Source organism: Hyperolius riggenbachi, chromosome 10 (genome assembly GCF_040937935.1).
Source record: "Hyperolius riggenbachi isolate aHypRig1 chromosome 10, aHypRig1.pri, whole genome shotgun sequence".
In the NCBI taxonomy this organism is placed as follows: domain Eukaryota; kingdom Metazoa; phylum Chordata; class Amphibia; order Anura; family Hyperoliidae; genus Hyperolius; species Hyperolius riggenbachi.
Window position 1 is genome coordinate 277,860,288 of NC_090655.1, and position 14,068 is coordinate 277,874,355.

At 46.6% G+C, this 14,068-nt stretch overlaps 1 protein-coding gene across 1 annotated transcript in view; it reads left to right on the forward strand.

Annotated features, from left to right (window-relative positions):
• The first annotated feature begins 6,550 nt into the window (after positions 1–6,550).
• The window catches only part of LOC137535455 (zinc finger protein 585A-like), a 110,722-nt gene continuing 103,204 nt past the window's right edge, over positions 6,551–14,068 (forward strand). Inside the window, exon 1 of the mRNA XM_068257287.1 lies at positions 6,551–6,587. Coding sequence (XP_068113388.1) covers positions 6,560–6,587 — 28 coding nt within the window. The 5' untranslated portion in view covers positions 6,551–6,559. The remainder of the gene's footprint in view (positions 6,588–14,068) is intronic.

A 14,068-nucleotide genomic window follows, 5' to 3' on the forward strand; every position in this document is an offset into this window, starting at 1 on the left:
TGGAGACACATCCATATGACAGCTCTTTATCTCCAGCAACTGTCTGCGTAATAATAATAATGATTTGTTATTTTTCTTGTTATTTTATATGTGATGTATCTGTAGATGAGGCTGCTAGGTAGCAACTGAAAATAATAATAATTATGACAATAGATTGTTTAGCTTGATAGGCAATCTGTAACTGAGAGGGTGTTCCAAGCCCTTCCCCATCAAGCAATATTAATCCAAGCCATGCACTGATGAGGATCAGCCAGTCTGTATTTACAAAAGGAGGTATGCACACCCGATAAATATGACAGCGACAAAAACCAATATTGGGTGCTAAGTAAATAAACCGAGCCACCAACGTGGCCCTACAAACTCTGATTAAAGTATAAATAACTCGCACACCACGCAAGCAGTGAATGCAAAAAGATGTATATTGAATACAAAATGTCACAATGATAGAAAACAGCTGGTTACATCAGACATAACATCACAGAAAGTGACAATTACAATAAAATTATTATGGAGTCAATGTGCAGCATAAACATGGCAATATATTACATACAATGAGCACACTTGTTACAGACAAAACGTCAGTGAAACTAATCAGCATCCAGCATAAAAGCGACATCAGCCATGAAGCTAAGAAGAGATGCAATATCAATACAAAGACTCCATAATGTGGATATAGCCTGACAGCGCGCTGTTTCGGTACCACCCTTCATCAGAGGGTATATGCCAGTCTGCTCCTTTCAGTAGCTGCACCATATCGTGCCAGTTCCAACCTTAAATACCTGCTAAGGTGAAAGACGCCCGTCCTGGACACCTGGGCGCACCCATCTGATGTACAGGAACCGTGCGTTACCCGACGTCACTTCCGCTCCCAAGCGCCCTCGCTCTCAGCCCGGCCAGCCATACAGGGACGACCAGCCATCCCCAATATGGCCGCCGCGCGAGCGGGAGCGATGGGTCGGGACATCGCTATTAATTGCATAAATAGAAGAAGGGAAGCAAAATAAACAGTGAGTCAGCGATTTAGTAAAGTCCATGGAGCGGGTCTTTGTCTTTAATGCATTCCAGTGTCCAGGAAACAGGGCTTCTTATACACAGAGTATCACAATATGTAGAAAAAATAAAAACAATAAGTTAATACTACCACTGGAGCAGTAAGTCACTAGTACATCAGTTAAAGGGGAAGGATCATAAAAATTCGTCTAGTCAAAAATGGTAAATTTGTAAAGGTCAAAATGCCGAGATCAATAGATAGTCCCCCAATAGCCCCACCCCATCTCAAAAAAGGTGATAAGTCCACCTCCTCATTCATACCGCTTGGTACTTTACTGTTAAGCTTATAGATCCAGTACAACTCCCTCTGGAGTAGCTTCTGCTCCAGATCACCTCCCCTAAATGACGGGGTCACCTCCTCTATCACCCTAAACCTCAGCTGCGTAACATTGTGTCCTGCCTCTAAAAAATGTCGAGCTACTGGAGAGTCCATCTCACTGCAGCGTATATTGCTGCGGTGTTCACTAATCCTGGTACGAACGTCTCTTGTTGTCTGACCCACATATAACTTCCCACATGGGCAAAAGAGACATACACTACACACTTCGTTGAACAATTGGCAAAGCCCTTTAAAGTGAATCGCTCCCCTGTAAAGGGATGTGGAAAGGAAGGCCCTCTCTGTACATAACTGCATTGGGCACAATGACCACATGGGAACATACCAGTTGGTCTGGGTAAGCTGCTGAGCCAGTTGTCTTGACTTCGAGTCGGAATGCTGGTGTTCCTAGCATGAACCAAAGAGTCACGTAAGTTCCTAGAACGTCGAAATGCGCATATGGGTTGGTCACGAAATACCTCAGCCACAGCTGGATCACTATGCAAAACATGCCAGTGTTTCCTGACAATGTCCCGAGCCTGAAGAGCTAAGGGAGAGTATGCTAGAACCATAGGAATTCGTGAGGACCATGTTTGAAAATTGCTAGCAAGCAAAGAAGAGCGTTCTCTACCAGCAGCTCTTTTAAGGGCCCACTCGAGGACTTTAATGTCGTACCCCCTCTGTTTAAAGTTAGAAAACATAACCCGTGCTTCCTGAAAAAAAGCCTCATCTGTGGAAGAAATCCGTCGCAACCGCAGAAACTGACTATAGGGAAGACCTTTTTTGAGCCTCTGTGGATGGTAACTTGTGGCCTGCAGATAGGTGCTTTTGTCAGTAGGTTTCCTATATGGGGCTGTTTGTATATGTCCTTCCTGGATGGAAACCAGGACGTCCAAAAAATGCACCTGTGTCGGACTGTAGTCCAAGCTGATGGTGATGGTAGAGAGTGAGTTGTCAAGATCATGTTTAAATGCCAGCAGTGCCTCCTCAGGACCTGACCAGATCAAGAACACGTCATCAATGTACCTCAGCCAGCATAATGCATGACTGAGGTACAAAGGATGCGCGTACACAAACCTATCCTCAAATGCTTCCATAAAGAGATTTGCGTAACTAGGGGCCACATTACTTCCCATAGCAGTTCCTTGTTGCTGTTGAAAAAAATGATCCTCAAATCGGAAATAGTTTCTAGTCAGAACCAGTTCCAATAATCTCAAAAGAAAGTCACTTAGCAGAGGGGACAACTTCATTTTAGCCAAGTTCGTCCGGACCACAGATATGCCCACAGAGTGAGGGATAGAAGTGTACAGACTAGTGACATCCATCGTGCACAGAAAAACAGGAGAGTGAAAGGACCCGAAACCTACAAGTTTAGAAAGGAAATCGGTTGTGTCAAGCAGAAAAGACCGCATGCAAGAAACCCTAGGACGGAGAACCTGATCGAGCAAAATGGCCAGTGGTTGAAAAACAGAGTTAGTACCCGCCACAATAGGTCTCCCGGGGGGGTGGACAAGTGCCTTATGAATTTTTGGAAGAACATAAAAAAGAGGAGTAAGGAAAAGGAGTCAAGAGAAAATCAGACAGCTGTTTTGAGATAATGCCAACCTGAAAAGCATGAATAGTCACTCCATCAATCTCACATTTAATCAGGGAAGTAGGATCCCATGAAACTTGTAAATAAACGTTGGTATCACTTAGCTGTCTTAACCTCCCTAGCGGTATGGACAGAAATGTCAGTTCAAAAAAAACATGCTGTGAACAGTGTAAACATGCATTCACATCAATACTCTCCTGCACCGTATACTAGACCCTTGCTTGACACATTTTGGCAAGTTACAGAAAAAAAAAAGTTTTAAAAATAAATTTTATCACTGTTTGCACAGAAATCCTGGGGAAATTGAACGCTGGGGAGGTTAAAGGACTTACGATGCCTGATTTGTGAAAAATACATAAAAAAAGTTAGATACCTGTGTGTGTTTGCAAGGCACGGAGGACGCCGTCCGCGCCCTCCGTGCCGTTCCGCCTGGTCCCCGCTGCTTAATATGCCCCCGAACGACCACCGAACGCACGGCCCGGGTCGGGCTCTCCAGCCTTCACAAAGATGGCCGCTGGAGCTGGCCGCGGCTGCGCAGTCCGCATAGCTGCGAGTTCGGCTGCGCAGCTCCAAGGCCAACTCCCGATCCACGCTACTGTTACGTGGATCGGGGGGTTGGCCTTAGAGCTGCGCAGCCGCACTCGCGGCTATGCGGACTGCGCAGCCGCGGCCAGCTCCGGCGGCCATCTTGGTACAGGCTGGGGAGCACGACCCGGGCCGCGCGGTCGGGGACCGTTCGGGGGCATATTAAGCAGCGGGGACCAGGCGGAACGGCACGGAGGGCGCGGACGGCGTCCTCCGTGCCTTGCAAACACACACAGGTATCTAACTTTTTTTATGTATTTTTCACAAATCAGGCATCGTAAGTCCTTTAATACCTCCTGTCTATAATCTGAACTATTCATGACCACCGTGGCCCCGCCTTTATCGGCAGGCTTGATCACCACCCCTGGATCAGAACAAAGTGAATGGAGCGCCTGTCGCTCCTGAAACGATAAATTGGAATGGGGGTGGTGACGCGGCCTACCGACATTGCGGAGATCACGCTGGACAAGATGAATAAAGGTCTCCACTGAATGACAAGTTGTAGGTGGTGACCACTTACTTTTAGCCCTGCACATCGTAAGGTCAACTTCGGGTGGAAAAGGATGATCAGTCGAGGACGATCGGCTGGTAAAGTGCTGGTTAGTAAAGAAGGCTTTAATGCGTAAGGTCCTAAAAAAATTGAAAAGATCACAATCAAGCTCGAGTAAACTTGGACTACAGTCCGACACAGGTGCAATTTTTGGACGTCCTGGTTTCCATCCAGGAAGGACATATACAAACAGCCCCATATAGAAAACCTACTGACAAAAACACCTATCTGCAGGCCACAAGTTACCATCCACAGAGGCTCAAAAAAGGTCTTCCCTATAGTCAGTTCCTGCGGTTGCGACGGATTTCTTCCACAGATGAGGCTTTTTTTCAGGAAGCACGGGTTATGTTTTCTAACTTTAAACAGAGGGGGTACGACATTAAAGTCCTCGAGCGGGCCCTTGAAAGAGCTGCTAGTAGAGAACGCTCTTCTTTGCTTGCTAGCAATTTTCAAACACGGTCCTCACGAATTCCTATGGTTCTAGCATACTCTCCCTTATCTCTTCAGGCTCGGGACATTGTCAGGAAACACTGGCATGTTTTGCATAGTGATCCAGCTGTGGCTGAGGTATTTCGTGACCAACCCATATGCGCATTTCGATGTTCTAGGAACTTACGTGACTCTTTGTTTCATGCTAGGAACACCAGCATTCCGACTCGAAGTCAAGACAACTGGCTAAACAGCTTACCCAGACCAACTGGTATGTTCCCATGTGGTCATTGTGCCCAATGCAGTTATGTACAGAGAGGGCCTTCCTTTCCACATCCCTTTACAGGGGAGCGATTCACTTTAAAGGGCTTTGCCAATTGTTCAACGAAGTGTGTAGTGTATGTCTCTTTTGTCCATGTGGGAAGTTATATGTGGGTCAGACAACAAGAGACGTTCGTACCAGGATTAGTGAACACCGCAGCAATATACGCTGCAGTGAGATGGACTCTCCAGTAGCTCGACATTTTTTAGAGGCAGGACACAATGTTACGCAGCTGAGGTTTAGGGTGATAGAGGAGGTGACCCCGTCATTTAGGGGAGGTGATCTGGAGCAGAAGCTACTCCAGAGGGAGTTGTACTGGATCTATAAGCTTAACAGTAAAGTACCAAGCGGTATGAATGAGGAGGTGGACTTATCACCTTTTTTGAGATAGGGGTGGGACTATTGGGGGACTATCTATTGATCTCGGCATTTTGACCTTTACAAATTTACCATTTTTGACTAGACGAATTTTTATGATCCTTCCCCTTTAACTGATGTACTAGTGACTTACTGCTCCAGTGGTAGTATTAACTTATTGTTTTTATTTTTTCTACATATTGTGATACTCTGTGTATAAGAAGCCCTGTTTCCTGGACACTGGAATGCATTAAAGACAAAGACCCGCTCCATGGACTTTACTAAATCGCTGACTCACTGTTTATTTTGCTTCCCTGCTTCTATTTATGCAATTAATAGCGATGTCCAGACCCATCGCTCGCGCGGCGGCCATATTGGGGATGGCTGGTCGTCCCTGTATGGCTGGCCGGGCTGAGAGCGAGGGCGCTTGGGAGCGGAAGTGACGTCGGGTAACGCACGGTTCCTGTACATCAGATGGGTGCGCCCAGGTGTCCAGGACGGGCGTCTTTCACCTTAGCAGGTATTTAAGGTTGGAACTGGCACGATATGGTGCAGCTACTGAAAGGAGCAGACTGGCATATACCCTCTGATGAAGGGTGGTACCGAAACAGCGCGCTGTCAGGCTATATCCACATTATGGAGTCTTTGTATTGATATTGCATCTCTTCTTAGCTTCATGGCTGATGTCGCTTTTATGCCGGATGCTGATTAGTTTCACTGACGTTTTGTCTGTAACAAGTGTGCTCATTGTATGTAATATATTGCCATGTTTATGCTGCACATTGACTCCATAATAATTTTATTGTAATTGTCACTTTCTGTGATGTTATGTCTGATGTAACCAGCTGTTTTCTATCATTGTGACATTTTGTATTCAATATACATCTTTTTGCATTCACTGCTTGCGTGGTGTGCGAGTTATTTATACTTTGATCAGCCAGTCTGTATTCATGTTGGATTATTGAGGCTCTGTAATATTAACAAGATTAAACATCATTGCATTCCAGCGGTTTTGGGGGTGTGTTTAGCTGACGGGGACAATAAAGGAGTGATTTGCATATTCAGCAGTGATGCATTGTGGGAGACATCATATGCTCACTCCACTTTGAATAATCACAAATACCTTCTGTTTTAAGAAGGCAAATTTCTGTATTGCTTAACATTTAGTCCATTTTGGTTTCTTTTAAACCCTTACACACTCCTAGGGGTTCTGGTTCATCATGAGCTTTATAGGCAATCTGCAACTCTTAGTAAAGGAGATCCCACAAACAGAGGCTGCAGTTAGTCTATTCACCACAAGATGGCGATCACACACACAGGAAATGATGTAACAGCAAAAAGAAGAGAAGTTGCAGGATGTGGAGAGGAGACGTTGTTGGAAGAGGTAATTGTGTGATTCTTGTTATATACTAGCACATATATGGCTGCTGGGCATTGTACAGGATGTATTGCAGTGGGGAGATCAGTACAGACATGGGCAAGTATGAGGATAGTAATAGTATGAATGAGCATAGAGATTGTATGCAGCAATAACTGTATATAGGAGAGATGGGGTAGAGAGCATTAGTGTTAGATGGAATGTGAGCAGTCACACAGGGCTTTTCTCCTGTCTGACTCACAGTGCTTGGGAGCTGCAGCCACAGAAGGCACAGTCAGTAGCACCCCCTCCCCTCCTGGGCAATAAGCTGCATAATAAATGTATCACTAAACAGATGCTGCCTCCAGCCAGGATGTGCTCCCCGCTCTGCACCCAGCTCTCTTACATACGGCGACTAGATCTCCTGCTTTAGCAGGGACACGTCCCGGATTTGGGGTCCCCTGTCCCAGGCTGCATGGGGTCCCGGGGAACGTACCGTTTTTGGCTGCAGGATATCCCAGCCGCAGGACTCTGGCCACTGTCTAATCATCCTCCCCACTCACTGTCACCATCCCACCCCCCCCTCCCCCTCCAGTCAATTTCACCCTCCTCCCCTCCATTCAGTGTCATCTAAGTATGGGTGGTAACATTTACTGAATGGTTAAATTTCTGGGCCTGGCCAATGTATGTGAGGTTGCTTTTGACATCCTACAAATCCCTAAGCAAGCTCATTTTTCTCTTGGGTATATCACAATGGTACATGCTAGGCTGGCTTCAGAATGTAGTGTTGGTGGCATAGTGGGGAGCATAACTGCCTTTCCTGGAGCAAACATGGCGGCATACCTATGGGTTTAGCCCCGCCCCCTGAACCCGATAGGACAGTCCACATGATAAAAGATTAACCCGCCCCCGCCTCGCCATTCTCTTTTCCTGTCCTCGATTGGACAAGTTCACGTTGGATTTTGTCATTTTTCCCCAGGGCTGCTCTTTTTCTTTAAAATTGTTTTTTTTTGAGCAGTGAGCTGTACTGTGCGTGTTCAGCCTCTCCCGCACAGTAGGTGGAGCATTGCGGCCTCTAAACGGGGCTAAAAGATGCAGGGAGGTGTTTAGCTTACCGGGAGCTTCCTCCTCTCCCTGGCTGACAGCCGCTGTGGAGCGCAGGGCAGCAGTGACGTTGCCGCCTGACCTCTCGCGAGAGGTGGGACTCCGCTCTGATTGGCCGCCTGTTCTTCTTGGCCGGAAGTGGAAGGGGGATGCGCGCCTTCTAAACCCGGCATTTGCACGAGTGGAGGCGGTGGAGCGGCGTCTGTCCGGACACTCTGACGGCTCGCAGGGGTCCTTCTGGTGGTACTCGGGCGCGGATCCTGCGCATTCCTGTGGTCGCTTCTGGCGTCTCTTCTGAGGTCTGCACTGCGGCAAGTGAGCTTCGGCTGAAGGTACCATCTTTGCCTTATTTTTGTAATGTGTTAGCCTGCATTGGGGCAGGTGGGAAGGCCAAGTTGAGCAGGACAAATATTATCCACATCTGGATAAACAACCAAATTCATTTCCTTTAATGAAGGTGATTAAGGAAGTGATGGTAAGGGAATGGAAGAAGGTAGACCAGAAGTCCTCATTAGCCAATCGCTTTTCAAAGATTTACCCACTAAGTGAGGAGGATGCAAAGTTACTAGATTCGGCACCAGTGATAGATGCCTCGATCATGAGGCTTGCGCAGCATGTAACGCTGCCAAAGGACAACGCAATATCCTTTAAGAATCCATTGGATAGAAAGATTGATGTCGACCTGAAGAAGGCGTTTTTGGCATCTGGGGCGGCTTGCAAGCCGGCTATAGCCCTCACGTCCCTGGCCAAAGCGATTAAAGTATGGGTGAACAACATAGAGACGGCAGTGAATTCAGACTTAGAGAAGCAGGAGATCATTCGGGCTCGGGATGAGCTGAAGTTGGGAGATTACATAGGAGAGGCGGCCATAGACACGATTCGGTCATCCTCTAGGGCAATGTTATGCACTGTTACAGCTAAGAGGGCCCTTTGGTTGAAGCCGTGGTCGGCTGATGCCTCCTCCCAGAATAATTGGTGTAAGATACCCTATGATGGAGTTCATTTCTTTGGAGCAGAAATGGATCAAGCAATATCCAAGGTCACTGGGGGGAAGTCTGGGCTGATTCCCCAAGACCGGAAGCCGCGGCAAACCCAGCAGCAGTATCCAACAAGGTCGTTTTCAAACAGGTTTCAGCAAGCCAAGTCGTATAGGCCTGGAAAGCCGTTTAACCGAAATTGGAGGGGCACGCAGTCGTCTTTCCTCAAGTCAAATAAGGCAAAGGCAGCGTCTACCTCTCAGCAGGGACAGAAGTCTTTTTGAGAATACGCCCACCCAGTCATTCCCGGTCGGAGCCAGATTAAAATACTTTTGGAGAGACTGGGTGGAGGTAGTGAAGGAGCACTGGGTACTAAAGACTATAAGCAAGGGGCATTTCTGGAATTTCAGGAAAAAGCCACCCCGAGACAAGTTTGTGTCAACAAGAGTTCCGTCCCAAATTTCAAAGAGGCAGGCGATTATGGACTTCGTAGTTTCTCTTCAGGAAAACAACGCGATTGTACCGGTTCCATCTCAACAACTCTTTTTAGGAATCTATTCACCGCTATTCGTGGTCCCAAAGTCTTCGGGAGGTTGGAGGCCGGTGCTGGATCTAAAGTATCTTAACCAGTTCATAAAGGTGCAGCATTTCAAAATGGAGTCTCTTCAGACGATCGTAAAGCTGGTGCAAGTAGGAGATTGGATGGGTACAATCGATTTGCAAGATGCTTATCTGCATATCCCCATAGTGAAGCAGTTCCAAAGGTATCTCAGGTTCGCAGTGGAAGGTCAGCATTTCCAGTTCCAGTGTCTTCCGTTCGGCCTGTCAACATCCCCGAGGACCTTTTCGAAGGTGTTGCTACCGGTGATTGCAGAATTGAGATTGAGGGGAATTCGAGTGTACCATTATCTCGACGATATTCTTCTGTTACATCAAGATCGCGAGACCCTGTTGCAACATCAAGGGGTGGTGCTAGCTCTTCTACAATCATTGGGTTGGATTATAAATTTTCGCAAGAGCCAGTTGAGCCCTGCCCAGGACCTGGTTTTTCTGGGGGCAAGATTTATGACGGTGGAGAACAGAATTTGTTTACCAGAACCGAAGATCCAGTCCCTGATGGGGAGGGTCAGATGGGCCTTAGACTCAAGTTTTCTAACAGCGTCGGATTGCCTAAGTCTTCTGGGGTCCTTATCCGCAACCATCCCGATGGTGAGGTGGGCTCACTGGAACCTCAGAGGTCTGCAAACTTTCTTCCTTCGGAGGTGGAACAAATGGAGTCTGTCGCAGAAGCTATCCTTACCGGGCGAAGTGAAACAATCCCTGACTTGGTGGATCAAGCCAGTAAATCTGAGGAACTGCAAGCAAATACTGCCGGATGCACCAGTGGTGATAACCACGGACGCCAGTCAGGAAGGTTGGGGAGCCCATTGCGAGGGGGCCTGGATACAGAAGAGGTGGCGTGTTTCTCAGACGGATGTGCCTTTAAATCTGCTGGAACTGCGGGCGGCATTCCTAGCCCTGAAATATTTTGTTCAGAGGGTACAAGGTCAAGCAGTGTTGTTGAGAATAGACAACACCACAGCGGTGTCGTACATAAACAGGCAAGGAGGTACGAGGAGTCAGAGGCTTCTTCAAGAATCCGGTCACATTATGAGTTGGGCTCAAAGGAATTTGAAGAGTCTGTCAGCGCTCTACATTCCGGGGCCGCAAAACCAACTTGCGGATCACCTCAGCAGGACCTTTTACAGCCCACACGAGTGGGCTCTGAATGCTTCAGTCTTCAGGAAGATCGTAAACAGATGGGGAAAGCCACAATGGGATCTGTGCGCCTCGGCAGAGAATGCAAAGCTTCCGAAGTTTTTCAGTCGGACCTATCACCCACAATCTTCGGGAGTGGATTGCCTGTCCCAGAATTGGGAATTCAGTCTCGGGTATGCGTTCCCACCGTTACCCTTAATACCGAGGCTTCTGCAAAAGTTGTCAAAACAATCAGTCACGATCATAGCTATCCTGCCCTTTTGGCCAAGGAGGCCATGGTTCGCACTGGCCATGAGTCTCAGTGTGGAACAGCCGTTCAAGCTGCCGTTAATCCCGGATCTGATAGCGCAAGGGAATCTCTTATGCCCCAATCTCCAAAAATTATGTTTAGCGGTGTGGATATTGAAAGGCAAAAGCTCATAGATGTGGGGTGTTCAGACGAAGTTATTTTCACCTTGCTGAAGTCCAGAAAGCCAACAACCAACGCCACTTATTATAGAATATGGGAGAAGTTCATATCCTTTTCAAGGACAAAGGGATTTGATCCGTTGGCTCCACAGATCTATAATGTATTAGATTTCCTGCAGACTGGTGTAGAGAGGAACTTGAGCCTTTCGGCTATAAAGGTGCAAGTGTCAGCCTTGTCAGCACTGACGGACGCAAGATGGGCTCAGCATCCATTGGTGATTCAATTTATTCAGGCGGTTATGAAAATTCGTCCACCAAGGAGTCCGTTCTTTCCTCAGTGGGACTTGACCTTGGTTCTAGATACTTTGGCTTCGCCTCCCTTTCATCCGGTGGAGTCGGCAACGGTTCAACAGATTACTCTGAAAACTGTTTTCCTAACCGCCATATCTTCAGCCAAGAGAGTGTCTGATATTCAAGCCTTGGGATGTTCGGAACGTTTATTGCAATTTTTCCCAGACAGGGTAGTAGTTAGGCCGGTACTGCAATATGTTCCAAAGGTCTGTTCAGCATTCCATATCAACCAAGAGTTGACATTTCCGACCTTTGCCCTGTCAGATGGTCTACATCCTTTAGATGTGGGAAGGTGCTTGAAAGCATATTTGAAGGCCACAGCCAAATTTAGGGCTTCAGAAAATTTGTTTGTCAACTTTCAGGGATACAGGAAGGGTCAGGCAGTCTCTGCTCGAACCATCGCAGCATGGTTGGTTAAGGTCATTCAGCAGTGCTACCGGTTGAGGGGTTTGGAAGTCCCCACTGGGGTACATGCTCATACTACCAGAGGAATGGCGTCCTCTTGGGCGTCCTTTGCCAAAGTGTCTGTAGAAACCATATGCAAAGCGGCTGGTTGGTCTTCTGTTAATACATTTATGTCTCATTATCGTGTCAATCCTGCCTGTCTTACCACTTTGGATTTTGGAAAATCTGTTATTTCTGCAGCTAAGAAATAAATTGACTTGTTTGTTTTGGCACTATTTCCCTCCCTCGTGGTGATTTGTTATATCCCATAGGTATGCCGCCATGTTTGCTCCAGGAAAGCGGAAAATTGTGTACTTACCTTCGGTAATTTTCCTTTCCTGGAACAAACGATGGCGGCATACGATTCCCTCCCTCCTTGTCCATTCGAGGACTTACTTTTAACGAGAATGGCGAGGCGGGGGCGGGTTAATCTTTTATCATGTGGACTGTCCTATCGGGTTCAGGGGGCGGGGCTAAACCCATAGGTATGCCGCCATCGTTTGTTCCAGGAAAGGAAAATTACCGAAGGTAAGTACACAATTTTCCGCTTTAAAGCAGTTGACCTGGGTTCGATTCCCGGCCAATGTATGTAAGCTGGCTTTTGACATCCTACAAATCCCTGGAAGACAAGACAAGGGAGGAGGAGGAGGAAGGGAGGAAGAATTACACTCCCTGATTGATGTATACACATGCAAGATGTTATAAAGTAGTTTAGGCCTCCAATTTAGCATTAAATGTGATTTCTGCCCTTAAAACACTGTTCTGCGTGAAAACCAATTTTTTTTTTCCGGGACTTTTGACGTCTATCCCACTCAACCATGTCTCCCGCCAGGTGTTAGACGCCTTGAAACATCTTTTCCATCACTTTTTTGGCCAGCAGAATTTTTTCTTATTTTCCAAGTTCGCCTCCCCGCTGAAGTCTATTGCGGTTTGCGAAACTTCGCGCGAACCAAACTAGCAAATATATGGCTGCTGGGCATTGTACAGGATGTATTGCAGTGGGGAGATCAGTGCAGACATGGGCAAGTATGAGGATAGTAATAGTATGAATGAGCATAGAGATTGTATGCAGCAATAACTGTATATAGGAGAGATGGGGAAGAGAGCATTAGTGTTAGATGGAATGTGCCTGAGTATTTCAAATATCACATATAAATGTATTAATTATCAAAAGAAATTGCAGTGTAACCATAAATCACACACTTTAAAAACACTTAAAAATATCCTATCCATAGACTAGTGATCACATCAAGGCAATGGGCATATTAATAGGTGCATAGAAAAATATGAGAAGCGCTAGATTTACCATAAATAAATTTTCCTTTTATTAAAATATCCAGAGTAAAATACCAAGAATAGTTGCTTTCTATGGCATCGCATGCATACACACACACACACGCCAGCACCAAACCCATACACCCTCACTGGGAGTGTGCTGATGAGCTGTTTTCAAAAAATGATGAATAAAAAAAATTTGCACAAGAAAAACTTTTCCTTAGAGGATCTATTATAAAACATATATATAAGGGGCTATGGGTCACTCCTTCATGAAAAGCCCTCGCGTTATATCCAGTCCTCTTAATGTATTAGCTCACATGCAGATGCTAGAAGATCAATTGCCTCCAATTCTACACTCAAAGGTTACATATGGATCCAAGGCAGAACTGTAAAGCATGCAAAGGTCTCCGTCAGTTTCCCAAATGTACCGGTTAGTGAATGCGGTGAAGAATAGGTCTTACTCACGTAGCCGTTTCAATCAGCACAGGCCACTCTGTGTCAGACGCATGCAGTAATCTCCACCAGTTTCCCCAGTAAGCCGGCTGATGAATTGCGATGGAGGGTAAGTATTACTCACGTAACCGTCTCAGTCACACGGGCCACTCCGGTATAAGTCACCGACCTCTCGTCCAGTGTGTCCGTCCGTGGATCCCAGTCTCAGTTTCCTTGCTGCTACATCCCCGCAGCGTTCAGCACTGGCACTTCCAGTTCAGAGTGCAAACAGTGATGTCACTTCCTTGCGTCTCGGCGCTGGCTAGTGTTTCCTTGCGTTCCAGGATATACCGACAGCAGATTATGCGTAGGTCCTTTATCCAAAGTAAACACACCTCAGCCAAGTATTCCAAACGATCTAAAGGGGCACCCCAATACGATCTATTAACATGTTTCGACACTCTCGGGTGTCTTCATCAGAATAAGTTGGAACAGAGTGGCCTGTGCTGATTGAAACGGCTACGTGAGTAAGACCTATTCTTCACCGCATTCACTAACCGGTACATTTGGGAAACTGACGGAGACCTTTGCATGCTTTACAGTTCTGCCTTGGATCCATATGTAACCTTTGAGTGTAGAATTGGAGGCAATTGATCTTCTAGCATCTGCATGTGAGCTAATACATTAAGAGGACTGGATATAACGCGAGGGCTTTTCATGAAGGAGTGACCCATAGCCCCTTATATATATGTTTTA